Source organism: Humulus lupulus, chromosome 5, assembly GCF_963169125.1.
Source record: "Humulus lupulus chromosome 5, drHumLupu1.1, whole genome shotgun sequence".
NCBI classification, from domain to species: Eukaryota; Viridiplantae; Streptophyta; class Magnoliopsida; order Rosales; family Cannabaceae; genus Humulus; species Humulus lupulus.
The window spans coordinates 182,131,757-182,158,419 of NC_084797.1; the positions used below are offsets into that span (position 1 = coordinate 182,131,757).

Genomic DNA, 26,663 nt, shown 5'->3' on the forward strand with positions numbered 1-26,663 from the left:
AGTATGATACAATAGCACTCCAGAAAGACTTGAGTTACGAGGAACGATCGGTTAGCATCCAAGACAGAGGGATGAAGCATTTACGGTCCAAAAGTATTCCAATAGTCAAAGTCCTATGGAGTAATAGTTCTGAACGGGAGGCAACGTGGGAGTTGGAGGAGGACATGCAAGCCCAGTATCCAGAATCGTTTGGTAAGTAAATTTCGAGGACGAAATTCATTTTCATAGGGGAGAATTGTAGAGTCCCAGAATTTTACTTAGCTAGTTAGATAGTAGTAGTAGTAGTAGTAGTAGTAGTAGTAGTAGTAGTAATAGCTAGTAGTAGTTATAGTATGTTTATTAATGTGGATTTTGGTTCAAGCCGGGACTTAGTTGAACACTCGTAGCAACACTCGTAGATTTTATAAGTTTAACCTATAGTTTAAGAATATTAATTATAACATAAGGTTTGATTAATATAGCTGATTATTAAGATGTCATTTATTATACTATAAGGTTTAGATGGAACTAATAATACCATGACACTTGTCATGTGCATGTTTATTGAGAAATTAAGCAATTTTTTATGAATAGTTTTATAAAAGAAATATTTGAAAACCCCAGAACCTGCCATCAGCTTTAAAATTGTTTTATGACTCAGTCAAAGCGGGTTACCCAATTCAAATTAAGGTGAAAAACAATTACGTGTATAATATTTCAGCGTATGCTGATATATCGCAGCTCTAAGGGCGATATATCGCCACACGGGGAATACGAAAAACACGTGAACTTCGCACAAACGCATCGACGAGCCTCGGGATATAAGCCCAGGTGATATATCGCCTACCATGAGTGATATATCAACTCTAGGGTTATAATTTCAAATGTTTTTGAAACTGAGCTCAATTCAACACTCAACCTCTTAACAAGCCTCTGAACGTTTTGACCGAGTCTTAAGCCTCTGCTGAACAAATATTCAAATGTTTTTCAAGTAATATTCATTATTTTTATTCAAGCTAAAAGAAAGATCTTTTCACTCCTTGATCTCTATAAATAGGACCTAGTACCCAACAATTTCTCTCATTCTTCAAGCTGTGTTCAGAGCCTTCAAGCTGCTAGGTTTACTTTAGAGTGATAAACACTTGGGTTGGGTTATAAGCTTTCTCATTTTAAGCTTTAAAAACACTTAGGAAGTAAGGTTAATAGTGTGTTTTTTGATATCGAGGTGTAGTTCGATTCTAGTACATTCAAAGGTATTCCTATTCCTAGTTTATTTCTGTATGTTTCTTATAGTTTTCTTTACTCAAATCCTAACTCATTGTTTTTCATTATCTTGGTTAGGTATTTAAGTTCTTTGAACTTAAGATTTCTTGTCGGTAAGTGTCTTCTTGGCGGTTTAGTCCTCTTTTCATCATCTCTTTTCTTTAGAATACTCACATTCTTATTGTTAGTTTTAGGAGTGTTCCAAAATCCCGTCCTTGTTCTCATAAATCCCAATTTTGGTAAGGAAAATATGATATAATTTTATATGTTTATATGTTATGTTATATTATGTATGTTAATAGACTTGGGCATATGACTTGTATAGCTAACAAGCCCCAATAATTTATGGGCATATGACTTGCTGAGCTAGCAAGCCCCACAAATCTATTGGGCATATGACTTGTTTAGTTAACAAGCCCCGAGTAGTATAATGGCCATTGTAGTAGTATATGACATACGTTATAGTATATGTTTATGTTTTATGTTTTATAGTAGATTTTCCTTGCATGGCATTTGGCTCATTCCTTTATTTTTATGTATGCAGGCAAATAGTTATGGCAGTGGAAGGATTCTTGGCAGCTTCGGGTTGTGTATTGAGGAAGAATGGATTCGGTGAACTGCGTGAACGATTCGAGGATGACATTATTTTCACTCTTTTTAATTATGTTTCTGTGTACTTTCCGCATTTGGTTTTGTAAACAATTTTAATTAAGTTAAAGTTATGTTTTATTTTTAAAACAATGAGATCTCATACCGTAAATTTATGTATTTCAATATTTCCTTTACAATTTCTTTTTTAAAATTATGAATGTTTCGTATGTATGTTTTCTTAAGAATAATGTCTATGTATAGTAGTTTAATGATTCAAAGTCTTAGAATTAATTGGGTTATTACAAAAGATAATTTTATAAAATATGTCAATTTTAGGATTTACAATAATGATTACGTGTCTCCTATTGATGTAAATTTAAGTGGTGATAGGGATTCTCTATGTAGTTTGTATTCTATAAAAAAATGTTATATTTAGAAATAATAATTTCTCATGATTCAATATAATTATATGTTTCAGTCAAATTTCCTCTAACTCAGTTTCTCATATTTAAATATATTTTCAAAGAAAACATGTCTACAGATGTTATAAGGGCTCATGGTAGAGATATTGGGGGCGATCCTCCACTAGATTATCGAGGATCCCAACATCGATGAATTCATGTAATGTTATTTTATTTTTTAAAAATAACTAAATTTTTTAATGTGAATATGTACTTAAATTTCCTTGTTTTCTTTTTCAAAATCAATACAACAGCTTTGCCTTCACTAAAAAGGCGCAAAACTTCTATATGAATGGGTTTAGATAAAGAAAAAAAAAGGAAAAATCTTGGTCGATCATTGCCTATAAACTTTGATTTTCAAGAGAACACCAACAGAGAAGTCGAGACAGATTCATAGAATTTGACCCGTATGATTGGGAATGGGGTGGGTACAAAATTACTGTTAAAGAATGATTTAAATTGTGTTACAGGTGTCATTTATTTATTATGTGTACTGAGTCAATATCCTAGGAAAAGGGATATTAATTAGTTTATTATTATTTCTTAGTGGATTAGTCAGCTCATGTATTAGAGGCATTAGTGGTGTACGTGTCTATGTAGTGTGTGTGAATGGAGTTAGTGGTATCAGATATGTGTCTAGATTGTAAGCCTATATATAGGCCCATGTTGATTCAATGAAGAGTGTGCAAAAAAAAAAATAATTAATTTCTAACGTCTCTTTCTCTATGTATTTTATATCATAATTATCCTAATGCAAATAGCTTTGTCCTTTCCCCAACGAAAGTGGTATCAGAGCAATAAAGTCTCCTGAGCGGTGGGTAACGATGGAAACAAATGGCAGTGGCTCCATTGGCTTTTCTCAACCCGTTATTCCTATTTTCAAAGGAGAGTGCTATGAATTTTGGAGTATCAAAATGAAGACCCTCTTCAGATCTCAAGACCTTTGGGATTTAGTGGAGACTGGCTTCAACAAAAATGAAGCAGATGAAGGGCATTTGAGGGAAAATAAGAAGAAAGATTCAAAGGCATTATTCTTTCTTCAACAAGCAGTTGATGACACCATTTTTTCTAGAATTGCAATGGCATCGACCTCAAAGGAGGGTTGGGAAACACTGCAGAAAGAATTTATGGGCTCATCAAAGGTAATGAAAGTAAAATTTCAAGGCTTTGCACATGAAATGTAATGAAACTTTACAAAATTACTTGTCTAGAGTACTTTCAATTATTAGTCAAATGAGATCTTATGGAGAAAAAATATCTGATGAGAAAATTGTTTCCAAAGTTTTACGAACTCTATCTCCTAAGTATGATTGTATTGTTACAACAATTAAGGAAAGCAAAGATCTCTTTGTTTTTTCTTTTGATGAACTAATGGGTTCTCTGCAAGCACATGAGGCAAGGCGTAACAGAGTAGCTGAGAAAAATGAGGAAAAGGCATTTCAAGCTTCACAGGTGAAGGGGAAGACAGGCAAAAAACAAGACTCTATAGGAAGAGGACATGGAAGAGGAGGCTTTCGTGGCAGAGGACATCCAAGAGGCAGAGGAAGAGGACATTCTGATGGGCAAGAGAGGAAGCCCAGTGGGGAAAAAAGATGGAACAAAAGCTCTATTCAATGTCACAATTACAAGAAATTTGGGCATGTGAAGGAAAACTGTTGGGCACCACAAGCAAATTATACTGAAAACCAGAATGCAGAAAGTATGTTATTTATGGTTCATTCTTCTTCAACTAATGTTCAAAATGTTGTTTGGTTTTTGGATAGTGGTTGTTCAAACCACATGACTAGCAATAGATCATTGTTTAAAGAGCTTGATGAGTCACAAAAGGTACAAGTTAGGCTTGGAGATGACAAGCAAATTCAAGTTGAAGGCAAAGGTGTTGTGTTGTACAGACTAGCCATGGTAAAGAAAACTTGCTTTATAATGTTTTCTTTGTTCCTAATCTAGCTCATAGTTTGTTAAGTGTTGGACAATTAATGGCTAATGGTTATGAAATTTCATTTAATGATGGAAATGATAAATCTGGTCAGTCCATTGCTAGTGTGCAAATGGCAGAAAACAAGATGTTTCCACTTAAAATCTCTACAATGGACAATCAAGCTCTCATTTCCAATGAGAAGAATGAATCAAACGTATGGCATCAAAGGCTTGCTACTTCTAAGTCAGAAAGGTATGGTCCATGGGCTACCTAAAATTAATTCTCTTGGCTTGTGTGAAGCATGTGTTTATGGAAAACATGCAGGAAAGTCTCTTCCAAGTGGGCAATCATGGAGGGCTTCTGAATGTCTTAAGTTGGTTCATGTTGATTTATGTGGACCTATGAGAACTACGTCACTTGGTGGGAGTAAGTATTTTTTGCTCTTTACTGATGATTATAGTCGAATGAGTTGGGTATATTTTCTAACAGAAAAATCAGAAGCTTTTGAAAATTTCAAAAAATTCAAGGCTCTTGTGGAAAAGGAGAAAGGCACCTTCATAAAGTCTCTTCGCACAGATAGAGGGGGTGAGTTTTTATCTCATGCCTTTAATAGTTTTTGTGAAGAACATGTTATTTTCAGGGAGTTGACAGCACCTTACACACCACAACAAAACAGTGTGGCGGAGAGAAAGAATCGAACCATTGTGGAGATGGCTAGAAGTTTGCTCAAAGCTAGAGGTCTTCCTAATCAGTTTTGGGCTGAAGCAGTGTCAACAGCAGTCCACTTGTTGAATATTTCTCCTACAAAAGTTGTCTTGAATCAAACACCATATGAGGCTTGGAGAAGTAGAAGACCAAGAGTAAGTCACTTAAGAATTTTTGGTTGTATAGCTTATGCTTTGGTAAGTTCTCAATTTATTCATAAACTTGAGGATAAATCTGAAAAATTCATATTTGTTGGATATTGCATTCAATCCAAAGCATAGTTGTATAACCCTCTTAGTGGCAAAGTTCTTATAAGGAGAGATGTCATTTTTGAGTAAGATGCAAGCTGGACATGGAATGAAGAAGCCGAAGGGAGTCGAGTTCAAATCTCAACAACGTTTGAAGATACAGATGCAGTCCAAGAAAATTCACATACACCTTTTGAATCACCAGCTTCATCATCAACAACTTCAAGAAGCAACAGTTCATCTTCCTTGCAAGAATCTTCTGATAAAACTCCACCTGCAAGGTTCAGATCTTTGAAAGAAATCTATGAATCTTGTCATTATGCTCTATTTGTTACAGATCCTACAACCTTTGAAGAAGCAATAACAAAAGAGGAATGGCAAAATGCAATGAAGGAAGAGTTGATGGCAATTCAGAGAAATGAGACATGGGAGATGACAGACCTACCCAAAGAACAGAAAGCAATTGGTCTGAAGTGGGTCTTCAAAAAAAATACCATGCAAATGGAACTATTCAAAAGCACAAGGTGCGACTCGTGGCAAAAGGATATTCGCAGCAACACGGTATTGATTTCGAAGAAACTTTTTCTCCAGTTGCTTGATTTGAAACTGTGAGAATTGTTTTAGCTTTGGCTGCACTACTACCGTTGCCTGTCTACCAATTTGATGTCAAGTCTGCATTTTTAAATGTAGAATTGCAAGAAGAAGTTTATATAGCTCAACCAGAAGGATTCATTGTTGAAGGCAAGGAGAACAAGGTGTACAGGTTGAAGAATGCACTTTATGGACTAAAACAAGCTCCACGAGCATGGTGTAGCAAAATTGATGGATACTTTCGTCAAAATGGCTTCTCTAGAAGTGAAAATGAACCCACTCTTTATATAAAGAAGGAAAGTAAAGGTGACTTTATCATTGTATGCCTTTATGTTGACTATATTATATATATGAGCTCATCTAATTCCCTTGTGGCTTTTAGGAGTTGAATATTTATCTCACAATGGAAATATGCAATAGATCTTCTCAAAAGGTTCAATTGCTTAATTGTAAACCAGCCATTACACCCATGAATATGAATGAGAAATTGCAAATTGAAGATGGCACAGAGATGGCTAATGCAACAATTTTAGAAGCTTAGTTGGAGGTTTGATTTATCTAACTAGTAACATACCAGATATTGCTTTCTCTGTTGGTATGATTTCTAGGTTCATGCAAAATCCCACAAGGCATCACTTTGGAGCTGCAAAAAGGATCTTGAAGTATGTTGCTGGAACAGTAGATTATGGAATTTGGTACAATAAAATTTTTAACTTCAGTCTTTGTGGGTTTACTGATAGCGATTGGGCAAGCTCATTAGATTATCACAAAAGCATATCAGCAAGTGTTTTCAATCTTGGGTCACGAGCAATCACATGGAGTTCAAAGAAACAAGCTACAACAGCTTTATTTTCTTTAGAAGCAGAGAGTATGTTGCTACCACTTCAGCAGCTTGTCAAGCAATTTGGCTTAGAAGAATTCTGGCAGATCTGTATCAAGATCAAAAAGGTGCAACTGATATTTTCTGTGATAATATGGCAGCAATTGCAACGACAAAAAATCCATTTTTTCATGGAAGAACGAAGCATATTGATATATGTTTTCATTTCATTCGAGATTTGGTTGCAAATGGTGAAATTATGTTGAAGCAGTGTATACACATGAGCAGGTGGCAGATATTCTTACAAAGGCACTTTCAAAAGAGAAGTTTGTCTACTTCAGATCACGTCTTGGAGTATCTAACTTTGAATCAAGGGGGAGTGTTGAAGAATGATTCAAATTGTGTTACAGGTGTCATTTATTTATTATGTGTACTGATTCAATATCCTGGAAAAAGGGATATTAATTAGTTTATTATTATTTCTTAGTGGATTAGTCAATTCATGTATTAGAGGCATTAGTGGTGTACGTGTCTATTTAGTGTGTGTGAATGGAGTTAGTGGTATCAGCTATGTGACTAGATTGTAAGCCTATCTATAGGCACCTGTTGATTCAATGAAGAGTGTTCTGAAAAAAAAAAAAAATTTATAACATCTCTTTCTTAGGAAGTTCTTTAGTCCTTCAGTTGGTATTTTCAAGACTTAGTCTAACAATTGTTGTGAGCCATAGGATATGTTAGTTTTTAGAGTGAATGGTTGGATTTGAATTTGTTAATTGAATGATACAAAAATACACATATACCCTTGGGGACCCCCTTTTAATCGGGTACCGATTGCCATTTACTCTTTAGTTTGTTTTTAATTTGTTTAAGCAAACAAGATAAAAAAAAAAAAAAGCTTCTTCCTCTTCAACCGAGTTTTACTGAGTAACGTTCTGGTTCTTTCTACCTTTGTTATATTGTTGGAGTGGGTTGTGGGTGGAGCGTGGTTACCTACTGTTTAAACTGTTCGGCTACGTGAGTTTCGCCTTTTGCAGTGTCAGAGTTGGAGAAAAGAGTTGTTCTGTTACTGGTAAGTTGTTATCTCTCTCGGTGTTGTTTTTTTTTTTTGGCAAAAATCCTCATTTTGTAATTAATAGTTAAGATATTTGCATGAATCTTGAGTTTGGGTAGTTATGAAACTTCTGATGTTTGGAATTTATTCGGGCAATTTTTGTAACGACCCAAATTTGCTAATAAGGCTCAAGGGCCTTGATTAGTGTGCCTGGAGGGCATAATGGGAAGTATGTGTGAATTTAATGATTAAGATGCATGATTATGATTTAAAGCACGTTATATGACTATTTGAGTATTTGAGATGCGTGACTATGTGTATTATGTTATGTGATAATTTTAGCCCGTTGAGGGCATAAACGTGATAATTATGTTATGTTATTTGTACCACGTGGGTGTGGTGATGTCGATGTGATGCACGTGCCGAGACGGTCTTAGAGAGCTAGATAACTCAAAAGTCACAACGGGATTTTATACCCGGCTCGGGAGGAGTCTAGGGGTATTTTGGGGATTTTGTAATTTAGTTCTTGTGAGATAATGGTAACTGGTAATTTGGTAACCTGTGTAACTGTTAGTAACCATAGAGAGTAACAGGTTTAGATGGAGAAATGGTAGAATTGTAAGGAAGTAGGAATGACAAAAAGGGCCTTGAGGTTTAGTTGGAATGGGAAATAGATGGAAGGGTAAAATGGTCATTAGGCAAGGATTTGGATTACTTCAGCTGAAGGAGAAGGGAATACGTATTACACTTGGTTATATTTTGGTTTATGCTGAATTTGGAAGAAAGAGCTAGAAAGAAAGGGGAAATGAAGAAGGGGCTGAACTTGTGACCTAGGAGAAGATTCAAAGGAGTTTGAGGCAACCAAAACCAGATTTAAGCTAGGATTGCTCAAAGGTAAGAATTGTACTCTGTTTAAAGTTGAATTTAAGTCTGAATTTTCAGAGATTGAATGGGAAAACTTAAAGGGAATATGGCTGGTTTTACTTGGAAATTCAATTAGGATAATCAAGAGGAAAGAGGTTGGGAGCTGGAATTGGGAGGAGTTCAAGCTGAGTTTGATTGAGGTAAGAATCTTTAGCATGTTTAATTTTCATAATTGGTGTGGTTTAAGAATTTTGAAGCATGATTTATAGTTTTGGAAGCCATGGTTAAAGTTTTAGGAATTTGAAACTCAAGATAGGATCTTGGGGTGTGCTTGTGTGATTGGGGTTGTTTATGACGTTTATGGGTTGTTAGAGGGTTCATTTGGGGTTCTGAATTGATTTTTGGGCTTAGGTATTTGTTTGGAATGATTTGGAGTGGTTTAGGCTCGGGAAAAACCCAGATTTCTGGGCTCGCGAAGGAGCGCCGCGTCGCTGTTCTTGCGCGCCGCGGCGCGAGGCTGTTTCTGGGCAGAGCAAGCTCTCTGACTTGCTGGGCGCCGCGGCGCTAGGCCAATTTCAGAACATGGGATTTTGCAATTTTGAGCCTTTGCTCGGGGGGTTCGGGGGATGTCTTCGGTGCATTGTTTTAGGGATTTGGGGGTTCCGAGAGTGTGGGATTGGTTCCGGGAAGTAGTTTTGGATTGGTTAGTGATAAAGGATGTTTCATTTGTGTTGTGACTAGGTCTTTGGTGAGGCTCGGGATAGAAGACCGTGCTCGCGGCTTTGGGGCATCGGAAGCTCAGGATACAGGTAAGAAAGCTGCACCTGATTATGTGGCTAGGTTGGGACTAAGTGTTCCCTATGTTTGTATGCATTGTTATGTGAATGTGATTAACCATGTGGACACGATGGGACTAAGAGCTCCCTACATTTGTATATCATGTCATGAGATGGTATTATTATGCCATGGGACATGCGATAACCGGCCTAAGAGTGTCGGAATCAATATTTGCGCACAGGGCGCGGCTCGGCCACTGGTAGCTGAGGCAGCTTATTTATCACTGAGCTCGGTTAAGCTGGCCGGAGTCAGTGAGTATTACACTGGGGGTGGCCCAAGAGAGCCGAAGACAGTGTATTAAATAGAGGGTGCGACTAAGGGCGCTGACCCTGAGTATCATTTGATGATGTGATAAACTGTTGATTGTGAGCGTGAATACTATGTTGTGAACGTGATTTGTTGGCTGTTTGGGTGACAAATTGCTATTCTGTTGTAAGTTATTACTGATTGGATAAATGTTATGAAATGTTGAATTCCTGGTTGAGCATTGTGAAATATTTGATAAGTGTTGTTGATTTTGCTATGTTATCGTGCTTTCTTGCTGGGCCTCGGCTCACGGGTGCTACGTGGTGCAGGTAAAGGCAAGGGTAGGCTGAATCAACCATGAGTTGGAGAGCTCTAGGGGCGAGGTGTACATTGTCAGCTCCTCGGCCGCCACGGTTGAGAAATTGTACAGGGACAGAAACCTAAAATGTATATTTTTCCATTAGAGTGGCTTGAAATATTTGTAACTCTTGGAATTTGTTGTAACTAAGACGTCTAAATCCTGTTTTGAGTTTCCATGTATTAAACCGTCATTTCTAATGAAAATAACCTGTTTGTGACCAAAATCTTTTATTCCTACTCTGATGATGGTATAGAGTTCACACTTTGTCTAAATGACTTGATTAGCAAGTCTTGCACTATTTTTAACACACAGTGTAACGGTCTTGGTTATCCAGGGCGTTACAATTTTTTTTCTTGAAATGTAGAAATTAGTGAAATTTGCAGTGGACATTGCTTCAATTTATGAAATTTTTTAAGTTGTGAAGTTTGAGATGCATTTTCGGAGTTTAATAATGCTAAGATTGTAGGGCTCAATTAAGAAGTTCACCACAGAAAACCAACCTCCAAGAATCACAACTAAACAACCAAGTTAAAAGTCACAATAACTCACAAACCAATCAGTAAAACAGAGGTGGAAAAACACAATGCAAAACACAGTCTTTTACGTGGTTGGAATTAGAGCCAAGACAACTCTAACCTGCATCCAGGGGCAGTCACTTTTATTAGAACTTGATCTTCAACTTTATTTGAGTACAGATGTCACTACTCTCTCTTCTAGTATAGAATGTCTCAAATTACAAGTTTTTTCTCTATTTCTGGAAATCATATAAAACTATACAATAAAAGCTATATATATAGTAGTAGCAACCGACTATTAACTGTCAAAATAGATTTACAAATGATAGAAGGCTGTTATAACAGAATGTTGAGTGAGCCAAATAACTAACAAATCTTCACCTTGGATCAGCAACACTTCCAGATTTAGTGACTGCACTTCAAGCCCCCTAAAGGGCTTAATCTCCTTTCAGCTGAATCAGATCCAAGTAGTGAAAGAACTTACTGCTTGGAAGAAGTTTGGTGATCATATATGAAGGGTTATGATCAATAGAAATCTTTTGAACTATAATTGATCCACGAGCTATAACTTCCCTGAAAAAGTGTAGTTTAATGTGTACCTGCTTTGTCCTTTCATGATAGACTTGGTTGTTGGACGGGTGAATGGCACTTTGCTTATCACAATAAACTGTGATGACTTGGTTTTGCAACTTCAATTCTCTAGCAATGCCTCCTAACCATAGAGCTTCCTTAACAACTTCGGTGAGTGCCATGTATTCTGCCTCAGTGGTAGATAAGGCTACAACCTTTTGCAAGTTTGCTTTCCAGCTGATAGTAGTGCCAAAAGCAGTAAAAACATAGCCAGTGAGTGACTTCCTTGTTGGGTTTTATGCCCTTATAAAACCATGTCTGACATGTAGCACGATTTCATATTATCAATAAAAGTAGTAGAAATCATTTAGTTTGACAACCGTGTTGCTTGCTTGTTTTATTACATGATTATTGAAATAAGACAAACATTTATAAAATCCCGAACATATGGATAGTTACAATTATAGTGACTAGGTCACACTGGATTATAGTTGTAATTATATGTTCAAAAGAACGAGTCCTAAGATTAGATCAGTGCATTGGATTTTCACTGATTAGGCAATCTACGATATGATCTACTTACACATTCAGGGTGTGATGTCTTGTCCAAGGCATCGACCAAGTAGATAAGATCGGATGTATTTAGATACATCGGACTAGGACCGACATTGATTATTGATTGATAAATAAGTATCGTTGTTATCAAATCTAATCAATGTCACAATGTTGAACATATGTTAAGTCGATCTTAATTATGAGTGATAATATTCTGCTAACTATATTATTTAAATCTTTTGACTTGTTCGTTACCAGCTTACCCTACGGTCTAGCCCATACTTACATCTTGGAGATTTATTAGTGTAATTGAATGGGAGTATTATTCATAGATACGAAATCTATAACTTCTGTATGAGAAGTGAAAAGATGATTTCCTTAATTGCTTTGTTCAAAAGGTTAAATGATTGAGATCTCATTTATGTGATTAAGTTCATGGAAATATCATTTATAAGGAACTTAGTGGGAGTTAAGGATAAAATACTGATGAGGGGTAAAATGGTAATTTGCACCCAGCTCGTTAGTAAGTCATCAATAGAGGATTGACTGATTGTAATGGTTATAACAATGGATAACGTATTTATGGTTTTGAAAATACATTCTATGAATTCAAGAGTTCAATTCTAAGTCTATAGTGGAGTCACGAGGAATTAATAAGGTAGTGAAATTATTCGTAAATAAATTCACGGTAACTTGTTGGAGCTTGATTTCATGGATCCATGGTCCCCACATCACCTTTGAGTAAATCATCTAGAATGTCTCAATTAATTGATTTAATTATCAATTAGGATTTTTTAAAGTTGACTATGTCAATTTTGGAAAATTTACAGAGATATGAGATTTAGAGAATAAAAGAGAATCTTTGGGTAAATTTATTAATATTGATAAATTGGTATCAATATAAATAAATAATATTAAATCAAGTTTCAAATTATAATTAGTTATTTTGAATAAGGATTTAATTAATTAATTAAAAAATAAATAAATAAAAAGTTTTGAATTTAGGCCAAGTTGGGATTTAAATTCAAAACAAAGAGATCGGGCCCAAGTCCATTTATGGCAGCCCAAGGCTTTTATTTTTGTTTATTATTTTTAATTAATTTAAATTTAAACAAATCCCATTAAGTTGCCTATATAAGGAATATGATATCTAGGGTTTTTATAAGCAAGTCAGTCTCAGATGATTTGGTAAGTGAAAACCTAGACAGTCTAACCTTTCTTGGCCACTCTCTTCTTCTTCTCTGCAAGATCTCTATCTCATGTGTTGAGAACCAGCCCACACTAGTTGTAGGTTGATCAAAGGCTTGGTGAGGAAGACTGTGTTGCTGATCTTGTTCAATCTCTTGATAATACTCTGCTACAGAAAGGAATCAAGGGTTAGAGAGATTGAAGGATGGAGTTGTTCCAGTTCTGCTACGTAATGTAAGTTTTTACTTTACTCTGTATTTGTATCAATTTCATAGGAGCATGTTCTAGGAATTTGCATGTTTGTTTGATAATATGTAAATTGCATGAAAATAAACAAAGATCCTGCAAAGAGTTTGTCTAACAATGGGTATCAGAGCCATAGGTTGCAAGTTTATTTTCATGAATGGACATGTATGAAATTGATTGATATGTTAGGTATTAATTGGATGGTACATGTTATTAGTGCATGTGTTATGTTTTTTTTCTTTATGTAAATTTAGCAATAATTTGGTTGTTTTTTATTTAAAAACTGCACAGATTTTAAAAAAAAAAAAATTTTGGACTGTTTTTTTTGCAGTGTGTGCTGGGCACGCATGGAGCCGTCAGCGGGACCCGGCCGTACGGATGTCCGTACGGCGTCGGTGCCGGAACCTGCGTGCGGCATTTTTTCGCAAAAAGAAAATTTAATTTTTTTTAAATTGGATATTTTGTGGAGTTAGGTTTAAAATATTTAAAATTGATTATCTGATAATTTTATAGATATTTTTTCTTTTTAAAATATTTTGAATTTGTTATCTGATAATTAGGATATTTTAAGATATTTTTTTTTATTTTGTTATAAATAAAATATTAAAATTACTTATCTGATTATTCAAGATATTTTTATTGTTTAAAATATTTATAATTAGTTATCAGATAATACTAGATATTTTAAATTTGGTTAAAAGATATTTTGATATTTTAAAATTTGTTAAAATATTTAAAAATAAAATGTCTTGTCATTCTTAATAACTTAACAACCTTGGTTAAATTAATTATTTAAAATTGAATTTTGTTTGATAAATTCTATTTTAATTAATTTAATATTTTGTAACATTGTTTAATTAATTATATTGAATTTTGTCCGATGAATTCTATGTTAATTAATTATGGTATTTTACAAAATAGTGTATTGTTGTTGTATATTTGCATAATTTAATAATACATGCTTATAGAATAACTTGTTAGGCTCATCCAATTATTAACATATCAAGCATCATTATTAAGTTATTTTTTGCATTTGGGCTTTAAATATAAGTATAATGATGACCCAATTTTGCGTTTAAAAAAAATGTGGAAAAACTCAAATAAAACATTCATAAAATGTTAGGTTTTATTTGGGCCCAATTGAACATGTAAAGTTTAAATTCCTCTCTTGTGGGTGGTTCCACTTGTGAAGGTCCATTTGCTTTGCATTACTAGATTGAGTCTAATCAATTGAATAACAGTTAATAAAACAAATGTTCAAATTCCTGTCTTTTTGGGCTTTGTGTGGAAGTTAGGGAGCCTTAGTAGTGGGTCCGACATACTGAACCCAACTCTCCTCCATGCAAGCTCGAATTGTTAAGGCCCATTTACCTAAGTTGGACTTAATTGTATTAGGTTATTCTTTTTAGTTGGACCTAATAATTGATTAGAAACATATTAATTCTAATTTTTGGATTAATTTTCAATGGTAATTTTAGAATTAATGGAAAAATTATAAACTATGGTTTGTTGATTATTTTTATAATTTGGTGAACCTTAGTTGGTTTATTGATTATTTTGACAATTTGGAAAACCTAAGTTTATATTTTTTTTTCAAAAAGGAATAAAATACTAAAATATTTAATAATGAGTTTTAAAAATTTTCAATCCGATCTCCACCGTTGATTTAACAAGGTTAGAGTTCAGTGGGGCCTCATGGCGCTTTGATTTCGTCTCTCTACGGAAGGTGTTCACTGGACTTCTTAACATGGTTAAATTTCTTAGGATAGATGGTTATAGATGGACCTTCTATAGACTCATCCCTACGGTGACTATATGAATTAAGTCTATAATAATCGAAATCGTGGATCAAACTCATAAAGTAAGAAATATTTGTGACTCTCGCCTACCGGGACACATGAGTTTCCGTTACTTTGATCGGATGGAGTAGGTAGTTAATAAAAGTCTATGACGTTTTATTAATTGAGATGTTTCTCTATTTAACTACGTGAATATTTATGACTCTCGCCTACCGGGACACATGGGTTCATGGCTAGCTAAAGTACCTAAGAAATAGAAGATAAGTGTTTTAGTATTTTGCTTTTCTCAAAACATTTTGTATGTTATGCTATTTCTAAAATATTTAATGAATAAATGTTTGTCAAGTAATGCGTTGATTTCTACTTAGTTGATAATAGAAGCTCTAGGCTTCCCACCTCATACTCTCTCTAATCTCTAAAATGTTACTCTATGGTGAGAACCTCACGAAATGTTTGTCCAACATCAACATGGTGTTGATTTTAGACAACATCGAGTTCGTGATAATCAAAGATATTCCTATTTTTCCCATGCAACGATCACCAAATCCTTCAAAGAGGATTGTTGATGGTAGTTCGAGCAAATGAAAGAATACTAATACTACTAAACAAGCTCAAGGAGAAGCTGCTTTGAGCTTCTTCTTCAAAGAGCAAGAGAGGAAGAAATTCATACAAAAAGAACAAGAAGTCAACTGGCAAGGCACCAAATGCTGCAAAGCATCTTGGAGCAAGGCCTGATTATAAGTACACAAAAAGGGGAGTGTTTCCAACTGCAAGGAGACTGGGAATTGGAACAAGATTGCCCGGAACTCAAGGCATATGGAACCCAAAATAATTAAATTTGTCTTGGATGCATGTGATTTTAGAGGATGATACTTCGGTTTTGGATCGCTGAATCACAATCTACTAAACATGCATGTACCTTTTTTACACTTTTAGCATTGGGAAAGCCATGAAGGATAAAAAAGCCACGGCTTGGTATCCATCAAGGGTTGTTCAGATCAAACAAGGCAAAAGGATAAGCTTGAATGAATTTTGGAAATAAATATATTGTTTTAAGACAATGTTTATTTTATTATGATTTTCAATGCAAATTTTAATTTAAGTTTTTCTTATTACATCAACAACAATTTGTAGTTACTTTCACAAGTAATAAAATCATATTTCTTTAAATGAATGTGAATTGTGGGGTGGATGTATGAAAAACAGGCTATACCTATTGCAACTAAACGAACCCTATGTTATAGATAATGAGTTGTTTAAGACAGCTAATTCTAGGACCATTAAACGACAAAAGGTCAATAATGTTAGAAATGATGTACCTTTGGCATTTTCACTTTGGTCATATTTGTTATGATAGGATTCAAAGACTAACAAAGGCTGGGCCTTTGAGGGAACTCACCTAGGGTGACCTACCTATTTGTGAATCTAGTCTCGAGGGCAGAATGACAAAGCGTCCATTCTTTGTGATAGGAGAAAGGGCCAAAGAACCACTAGGGCTAGTATGTTCAAATGTCTGGGGACATATGAATGTTCAAGCGAGGGGTGGTTATGAGTATTTCGTCACCTTCATCGACGATTGCTCTAGAGACTCATGTAAGTACCTAAAGCATAGGAATTCTGCGAATTTGTTAAGAAGTTCAAAGAATTCATTGCTATGGCTTTAAAACTAAATTAGGTAAAACGTTAAAGATCTTGCGATCTGATAGGGGTGGAGGATATTTGGATAATTAGAACCAAGATCATTTAATTGAACTTGAGGATTTGTCTAAAACAACTGCCCCAAGGACTCCGCAACAGAACAGTGTTGATGAGCGGTGTGAATCTCACGTTTATAAAAATGTGTGTTCTATGATAAGCTATTAAACTCTACCAACTTCTTACCCAGATCTTTTCTGGAGACATACTACTTAGACCGCATGTGATATTTTTTTTTAAATGTTGTGTCATCTCAAAAGTTGTCTCCAAGAGACCACTAGAATTATGAAATGGTCGTGAACTTGGGTTACGTCATTATGGAATTTGGTGGTGTCATGTTTTTGTCATGAGGAAAAAGGTTGAAAGCTAGAACAATGAGCTAAGGGTTTGCTTGTTTGATGGCTATTCTAAAGGTACTCAGGGTGGTCTGTTTCATAGTCCAGTAGAGAAGAAAGTGTTTGGCTCTACAAATGCTACTTTTCTACATAACGACTACATAATGAATTTCAAGTCTCATAGCAAAATAGTATTAGATGGAAAAACGATACATTATTTTTCCATCCTTACCGACGCAAGTCGATGAAAACAAGGTACATTTAGAAACCACTAATCCAAGTCAGAAAGTTACGATGCCTCGTCATAGTGGGAGGATTTCTTGGAACCTGGTACCTATGATATGGATAGTGAAACCCACAAGTTGGTTGGGGACACAATTAACAATGATTCGTTGGCCTTTAAATAGGCAATGGGTAAGTCTGAAAGGGATTTTTGACTCGAAGCCAAGTACTAGGTAATAAAGTCTAAGTACTCTTAATTTGTCCAAGATCTTGTAGATGTGCCATTGGACTTTAGGCCCATGGGGTGCAAGAGCATCTATAAGAAGAAGAGAGGAGCTGATAGAAAGGTCGAGACATTAAAGGCTCGACTCGTGGCAGAGAGAGAAATTTGACTTAGAGAAAACTTTTTCTCCAGTAGCCATGTTAAACTTCATTAAGGATACTCTTATCCATAGCCACAACTCTTGATTAAGAGATAAGACAATGGACATCAAAGAAGCAATTTTAATGGCTATCTTGATGAGACAATTAACATGCATCAATAAGAAGGATTTAAAGTAGTTGGATAAGAAATTCAGCAAGCTAAGTAAGTCAATCTATGGACTTAAACAAGCTTCGCGCTCCTGGAACTCAAGGTTAAATGGAAACATTAAGACTTGAGTTTTTGAACAAAATGTAGTTGACCCTTGTGTTTGACAACTTAGGGAAAAAGACATTGTAGTGTTTTTAATCCTTTATGTAGATGATATCTTATTCATTGGAAATAATGTCAAGAAATTATCAAACATAAAGAACTGGCTAGAAACGAAATTTCAGATTTCGTTGTAGCAAGTCGTGTTCTTGGTATCCAGAACATCAGGGAAATAAATAACTGAACTTTAGCTCTAACTCAAGTGACCTACTTTAGTGAGGTGCTTGGTCATTACTCTGTAACAAATTCCGAGAAAGGATGTTTATTTTCCTGACATGGAATTTATTTTTCTAAGCAGCAATCTCCACAGACTCCTCAAGACAAAGAAAAGATGTAATGAATTCCTTATGCATTTGAAATTAGAAGTTTAATGCATGCTATGTTGTGTGTTGTGATCGAAGATCTTCTATGCAGTGGGAGTGGTGAGAAAGTGTCAATAAAACCTTGGAAATAAACAATATATGGAAGTCGGTATCTTTGATGGACTAGAGACTATATGTTAGTCTTTTCAGGTGGATCTTTGTACCTGTTAGGCTACACATATTTAGATTTTAGACTGATGTTGATGACAAGAAGTCTACTTCTGAAAAATGTGTTTACTCTTGGGGGTGGAGCTTTGATTTGGAGAAGCCTTAAGCTATCTGCCATTTTAGAATTCATTTTGGAGGCTTAGTACATAGCTGCGTCTATGGCGACTAAGGAAATAGTCTGGCTAAGGAATTTCTATACGGATCTCGGTGTTATTCCAGAAATGGATAAACCACTCATTTTGTCGAGTGACAATAATGAGGCAATAGTGAATTCGAAAGAACCTCGAAGCTACAAAAGAGCAAAGCATATAGAGAGAAAGTACCAAATTATCGAGGATGTGTGGCGAAGGTGTGGAGTCAAGGTGATGAAGATAGCATTGTAAGGCAATCTTTCATATCTCTTTACAAAGATATAAGCAGAAAACATAATTGTGAAGCATGTAGAATGCATGGTTTTGAGAAACATGTCCCATTTGTTTTAAAAGGGCAAGTGGGAGTTTGTTGGGTTTTATGCCCTTATAAAACCATGTCTGACATGTAGCACGATTTCATATTATCAATAAAAGTAGTAGAAATCATTTAGTTTGACAACCGTGTTGCTTGCTTGTTTTATTACATGATTATTGAAATAAGACAAACATTTATAAAATCCCGAACATATGGATAGTTACAATTATAGTGACGAGGTCACACTGGATTATAGTTGTAATTATATGTTCAAAAGAACGAGTCCTAAGATTAGATCAGTGCATTGGATTTTCACTTATTAGGCAATCTACGATATGATCTACTTACACATTCAGGGTGTGATGTCTTGTCAAAGGCATCGACCAAGTAGATAAGATCAGATGTATTTAGTTACATCGGACTAGGACCGATATTGATTATTGATTGATAAATAAGTATCGTTGTTATCAAATCTAATCAATGTCACAACGTTGACCATATGTTAAGTCGATCTTAATTCTGAGTGATAATATTATGCGAATTATATTATTTAAATCTTTTGACTTGTTCGTTACCAGCTTACCCTACGGTCTAACCCATACTTACATCTTGGAGATTTATTAGTGTAATTGAGTGGGAGTATTATTCATAGATATGAAATCTATAACTTCTGTATGAGAAGTGAAAATATGATTTCCTTAATTGCTTTTTTTAAAAGGTTAAATGATTGAGATCTCATTTCTGTGATTAAGTTCACGGAAATATCATTTATAAGGAACTTAGTGGGAGTTAAGGATAAAATACTGATGAGGGGTAAAACGGTAATTTGCACCCAGCTCGTTAGTAAGTCATCGATAGAGGATTGACTGATTGTAATGGTTATAACAATGGATAACGTATTTATGGTTTTGAAAATACGTTCTATGAATTCAAGAGTTCAACTCCGAGTCTATAGTGGAGTCACGAGGAATTAATAAGGTAGTGAAATTATTCGTAAATAAATTCACGGTAATTTGTTGGAGCTTGATTTCATGGATCCATGGTCCCTGCATCACCTTTGAGTAAATCATCTAGAATTTCTCAATTAATTGATTTAATTATCAATTAGGATTTTTTAAAGTTGACTAGGTCAATTTTGGAAAATTTACAGAGATATGAGATTTAGAGAATAAAAGAAAATCTTTAGGTAAATTTATTAATATTGATAAATTGGTATCAATATAAATAAATAATATTAAATCATGTTTCAAATTATAATTAGTTAATTTGAATAAGGATTTAATTAATTAATTAAAATAAATAAATAAAAGGTTTTGAATTTAGGCCGAGTTGGGATTTAAATTCAAAACAAAGAGATTGGGCCTAAGTCCATTTATGGCAGCCCAAGGCTTTTATTTTTGTTTATTATTTTTAATTAGTTTAAATTTAAATAAATCCCATTAAGTTGCCTATATAAGGAATATGATATCTAGGGTTTTTATAAGCAAGTCAGTCTCAGATGATTTGGTAAGTGAAAACCTAGACAGTATAACCTTTCTTGGCCACTCTCTTCTTCTTCTCTGCAAGATCTCTATCTCATGTGTTGAGAACCAGCCCACACTAGTTGTAGGTTGATCAAAGGCTTGGTGAGGAAGACTGTGTTGCTGATCTTGTTCAATCTCTTGATAATACTCTGCTACAGAAAGGAATCAAGGGTTAGAGAGATTGAAGGATGAAGTTGTTCCAGTTCCGCTGCGTAATTTAAATTTTTACTTTACTCTGTATTTGTATCAATTTCATAGGAGCATGTTCTAGGAATTTGCATGTTTGTTTGATAATATGTAAATTGCATGAAAATAAATAAAGATCCTGCAAAGAGTTTTTCTAACATTCCTTGTATCAAGATAGGCAGCATAGTCTGAGTCGACAAACCCTTCAATAATAGTTGTTCTGCTCTTCTCTGTAGCTCCACCACAAACTAAAACTCTTCCAAGTGATCCTTTGATATACCTAAGAATCCACTTTAGAGCTTGCCAATGAGAGTTTCTAGGATTTGACATAAATCTACTGACAATACTCACTGCATAAGCTATGTCTGGACGAGTACAAACCATAGCATACATTAGAGAACCCACAATATTTGCATTTGGTATACTATCCATATATTCCTTATCTTCATTGGTCTTTGGTGCTTGATACACACTCAGTTTATACTGCTAAGATATTGGAGTTATTGTAGGTTTGGAATTAAACATACCAAACTTACTAAGGATCTTCTTGAGATATATTTCCTCAGACAAATACAGTAGTTTCCTTTCCCAATCTCGGCTAATCTCAATTCCAGGATCTTCTTTGCAGCTCCAAGATCCTTCATCTCAAATTCCCTTCTTAGCTTTTCTTTTACCTTTTCTATCTCATACTTACTATTACTTGTTATTAGAATATCATCAACATATAACAGTAATATAACAAAATCATTGTTAGAAAGGAACTTGAAATATACACAATTATCATACCTGCTTTTCTGAAACCTGATTTTGGTGATGAAGTCATCAAATCTCCTATTCCACTATCTATGGGATTTCTTTAATCCATATAAGGACTTATTTAACTTGCATACATGATCTTCTTTTCCTCTGACCTTAAATCCTTCAGGTTGAGCCATTAAAATGTTTTCATCAAGCTCACCATATAAGAATGAAGTTCTTACTTCCATCTGTTCCAATTGTAGATTAAATTCTGCTACCATTGCCAAAATAATTCATATTGATCTATGATTAACCACAGGTGAAAAAACATCATTAAAATCGATACCCTATTTTTTAGTGAAGCCACAAGCAACAAGTCTTGCTTTAAACCGAGCTGGTTCAACTCCAGGAATCCATTCCTTCCTTTTGAAAATTAACTTGTAGCTTTCTATTCTAAAGTTCGTAGGGTTTACAATCAAGTCCCAATTATGGTTGTCATGCAGGGACTTTATTTCTTCATTCATAGCCTTAAGCCATTCATGCCTCTCCTTACTAGCTAAAGTTGCCTTGAAACTTCTTGATTCTTCTTCTAGCACTTCACTTGCAGCAATCAAAGAGAATGCAATTAAATCTGCATATCCATATCTTTTAGGAGGCTTAATCTCTCTTCTGCTTCTATCACGTACTAACCAATAGCTATCAGTTCTTTGCTGCTCTTTATCTGGTTCCTCCTCTCCAAGTAACCAACTTCTAGTTTGTTCTTCTTCAAGTTTTCCATTACGCTCCACCTCAAACTGTACACTTTCAGTACTATGAACTTTTGTAGGATTTAAACTGGACTGAGTCTTACTTGTAGGATTTAAAAACATCTAGTCGTTCTTACTTGTGGGATTTCATGGAATGAAGCATTGATATAGTTGAATGACTGTATTTTTCCATATTAATCTATTACTTTTATATTCAACCTTGTTATCTAGCGAAGTGGACTAGTTACTTGTATACTAGTCATTGTTACTTGAGAAGGACTGTGTTTGTCTGTAAGAATCTATTACTTGATTACTTGTATATTAGTAAGTATTACGTGAGATTGAAATTAAATATTTGATTGCCATAGTTGTTATATTTTTCAATGTTTGAAATATATACACACAAGTTAATGATAACCAATTGCAGTACCTGAGTTTGAATTAATTTCCATTGTAGATCATTGGTACTTTGTCTATTTATTTTTTCCCCATTAATTGAAAAGAATTTTCTTGCCATATACCATTGTGTTCTCTTTTATTATTTTAATGCAGGTGAACATTTTCTTCTCAAGTGGATTTCAAAATGGCTGAACCTGATAAATTAGACTATAGATGCTCTCCTCATAGGATCTTCACCCTTATTTCCCATATGAATGGGGGTCAAAAAGAGATGCTCAAAGAATTGGGATTCGGGGTACTATTAGGGATGAAAGATTGTAACTTGAGAAGAAATCTTATATTTTGGTTGTTGAGTAGGTTCAACGTAGATGATGGATCTTTGGATGTTCATGGGAAGCACTTCAAATTGGACAGTAAAGTTTTCAGTGCTACCATGGGTGTTAATGATGGTGTCGAAGATTTACAAAGACATGGTAACCCTGTTGAACAACCTTTTTACAAGAAAGGTGAGAAGAATACTGTTAGTTTGTTGGAGGAGAAATTGAGGCTTCATGAATTGGCCGACATGTCCTTTGTTCGACAATTTTTGTTATTTTTGGTTAGTGTTTTTTTGCTTCCTAATATGTCTCTACATGTTGCTCGAGAGGTTGAGGGTCCTATAATGTCCCTAACTAACGTTGCTGCTGTTTGTCGTGTTAATTGGGCATCAATGGCATATACGCATCTATGGAAAAGCATAAGACGGTATCATGGCAAAGCATCGAAGTTCGTTGGAGGATGCGTCTATTTTTTACAGGTACTTTTTTCATTTTAGTTTTTTGCAATAATGTTGGCATTGGTGAATGGTGCGTAATAATTTTGTATGTCTGTGTATTTTGTAGGTATTTTACTGTCACCATATTGTTTGGAAGGAATGGTATGTAGATAGGTCCCTATGCCCTATAGGTGTTTGGTGTGACGATGATACCAAGGCTTTGCTTGACTGGGTTGAAGAGGAAGGGGGGTTTGAGTCGAATACAGTAAGCATGGGATAAAATTTAGTCATTTTTTTCTTCGTTGTTATGATGGCAAAGTCTATAATATGTCGGAGTTAATAATAGTATGTAATTTTTTTTTCAGATCCCCATGTTAGAATTGCAAGAAGGGATTGATCAATTGAAGTTACCCGCCACGATATCGTCTTTGTGTGTAATGGTTGAATCTTTGGAGAAGAAATTGATTGCTAAGGAGAATGAAATGGATAAATTTAAAGAGGAGATGAAGATTGAACTGGACATGGGATTTCAAAGCTTACAACAAAGTTTGAGTACTCTAAATCATCACATCATTCAAATTGACAATTTTAAAGAGGAGATGAAATTGTATTTCGACAAAGGATTCGAACGATTACATCAAAGTTTCAATACTGTGATAAGTTCAATGGTTCCCGGGAATGCTTCCCCCCATATTAGCAAGAAAGAGGCCGCTAAGTGTGTGCAGTTTGGGAAGTTGACTAAAGACCCAATCGAGCCATCCATTTACTTGCATGAGAAAACAAAGTTGAGCCAGCATAAGATGACAATTGACCCCATGCTTTTGGAGTGTGGCATAGGTCGTCCAAATGAGTTTGAAGATTCTTATAGAAAGGGTTCAATTTCTGATATTGAGAGGGAAAAAGGGGCAATAGAAAATGATTTCAATGATTATGAACCAACTGTTTTACCCTCAGACAAGTACAATGTTGATGTTGGGCCTTACAATGATATCCAGAACGTTGATGGTGTACTATCATGTTCATGGAATGAGAAGATAGATGTTGAGAATGAGATTGGTTTGGAAGATGATGCTTCTAAATTTCGCATGGAAGGGAAGGAGAAGGAGAAGGAGGACTTGGGTATTTTGAATTTTGAAGTTGTACCAGAAGATGTCATTCCATCGTCTGCCAGTGTGTATGGTACCACAGACACTCCTGTTATTCACAAAATAGAGGACGATGACAACGTGAAGATCGATCCTACTATTTTAAGGAGAGACAAAGAGCTTTGCAAAATGGACAAATCATTTTAGGATATGATTCTTAAGTATAACAAAAGCAAAGGCAGGCAGATTGGTGCATTCAATTTGAAAGTAGCCCTACCACAGTCCAAGTTCGAACTTGGACTTTTCCTATTTGACTTTAGTTTGTCGTTGCGGTAGGTGATAAATTCTTATGTGAATAATTTTTTTGGCTATTGACATCACCATTTTTCCTTTGTTTCAATCATGTCAGGACACTTTTGTTCATTAATGATGTCAATAATTTTCAGAGACGTGTTGGTCGATAATGTAATGGGACAGTTGGAGTGGTGGTACTTCAGAAGCCTTAGACTTGAAGCTGAGGTGGACATGAAGGTAAATACTGATCTATTTAAAGTTCACCTTTGTTGAAGTAACAAAATTATGATCTTGTAGCACATTGCCCAAATCTTTTTTTATTCAATATGAAGAAGTTGAGAAAAATATTTGACACTTCATACTGCTTTGCAGATTATTAATGCTTTTGGGTGTGTATTAAGATATAGAGACAACCTTGATGGTGTAATAGATGACGATGCTCAAACTTTGATTTTCCCAACCTATTGGCCCGGCCTGGTATGTTGTAATACAAATTTGAATTTCCTGGGTTCAATATTCCATTTTTTTTGTTTTGAATTTAAAAAGTTATTTCAATAAAATAACTTGAAACAACGATGTCATAATGATGCATATTTTTGGGACATCGGCAACATTGGCTTTCTTGGTACCAATGTAAATCTTGATATGTTGCTCAAGAAAGTGCAGAAGGTAGTTATATTAGATTTATTTTACCACTTAGTGCCTTCTCAAAGTGAGTTAGCTAATTGAGTTTTATTGTCTTCTTGTTAGATCCTAGTGCCAATGAAGGATGTCGAAAACAATCATTGGATACTAGCCGTTATACACTGCCAGAAAGGTTGTGCAAGCGTGTGGGACTCAGTGTCTGGTCAATATAGGACACGGGTTAGGACACATATACTAAGCGAACTGGTATGGGTGTCTCCTGAGTATACTAATAGTCTTATGACATGTTGTTTTTCATTATATTAAATCTATATATACTTCTTCGATACAGTTAAAGAAGCTTGACGTGTTGCTTCATACGACCATGGGTAGTGCTCGTGTTGGTGGTCTCGTTTTTCCCTTTTTAGTGTAGTGCCCTTTGGTCAAGTACCTCGGCAAGATAATGGTCATGACTGTGGTGTTTTTGTCATGAAGTTTATGGAGTGGATTGTGGATGGGGAATCACCCCCGAAGTCCTATGTAAGTTTTTACTAGTTAATTAATATTTTATAAACGCTTTATTAAATAAGTCCTAAAATAGCGGTTTTAGATTTTAGTTTTTAAGCGCCTTGTTATGATTTTGCAGAAAGTTGAGGATGCTGCTAGACTCGACATTGCAATCGATATCTTGACCTGTGAGTCCAATAGGCTTCGAATGGGAGTGAAAGATAACGCAGCGACTTATTATAAAGCTTGTTTAAGTAGCATTGAGAAATCCCCTGACTTAAAAGAATGGTCTTGTTATCGTCCAAAAGCTTCGCCTGTACCTCCCATGCTATCAATTAAAAAGGCTAAAGACAAACACTGGTCCAAGTTGGGTAAGAGAAAGAGGAAGAACTGATTGAACTTAACCACCATCCGCCTGCCTTGTACAATTGTGGCACTACTTTCATTTACCATTAAATTAACTATATTTCGTAGGCGCAACCGTCAAATTTAAAACTTTATTACTTTAGTATTTGTTTACAAACAATTTACTCTTTCCTGCACATATTTTTCCTTCACAAATCTCGGAGGGATAATGAGCATAAAGAAGAATGTCACAATATTTGAATTGAGGTCATCAACAAAAGCTAACAATATAGGTGACCTCCTTTGACTCCTACAATGCCTATAGTTGAAGAAATGGCCCAGATTGGGGTTATGTGATGATAATATGGAACTTCTTGGAAATTATAATGACAAGTCATTTGTTTCTTTAACTTTTAATAATGGTAATGTTTGCATTTTAATTTTTGAAGTCAAAACAAACCACTTCTTTAGTTAAGCTTATATAAATGAACAATAATAAAATTTAATAAAAAACAGTTATTATTGGTTCCATCCGAAACACAAGAGTTTGTAAGATTTTATACCAGATAATATAACAAAATTGAGGGTTCAATCTCTGACTCAAAATTGATATCTTAAAATTTCTTATTTTTTAATTTTTTTGACATGGTAAACGTGTAGTATGAAGGATTTTTCCTTCAATTGTACATCACTTTGGTGGCCCCCACAGAAGAATATGAAAATGTTAGATTTGC

At 34.9% G+C, this 26,663-nt stretch overlaps 2 protein-coding genes across 2 annotated transcripts; both read left to right on the forward strand.

Annotated features, from left to right (window-relative positions):
• The first annotated feature begins 2,985 nt into the window (after window positions 1-2,985).
• LOC133777905 (uncharacterized) lies at window positions 2,986-10,149 on the forward strand. The gene is made up of 2 exons (XM_062217662.1): window positions 2,986-3,436; window positions 9,904-10,149. Exons 1-2 carry the CDS (start codon window positions 3,119-3,121, stop codon window positions 9,922-9,924), a joined length of 339 nt encoding a protein of 112 aa, XP_062073646.1. The 5' UTR covers window positions 2,986-3,118; the 3' UTR covers window positions 9,925-10,149.
• Window positions 10,150-25,512: 15,363 nt separating this feature from the next.
• LOC133833868 (uncharacterized) lies at window positions 25,513-25,998 on the forward strand. Its single transcript, XM_062263480.1, has 2 exons — window positions 25,513-25,617; window positions 25,724-25,998. Exons 1-2 carry the CDS (start codon window positions 25,567-25,569, stop codon window positions 25,976-25,978), a joined length of 306 nt encoding a protein of 101 aa, XP_062119464.1. The 5' UTR covers window positions 25,513-25,566; the 3' UTR covers window positions 25,979-25,998.
• Window positions 25,999-26,663: the final 665 nt, after the last annotated feature.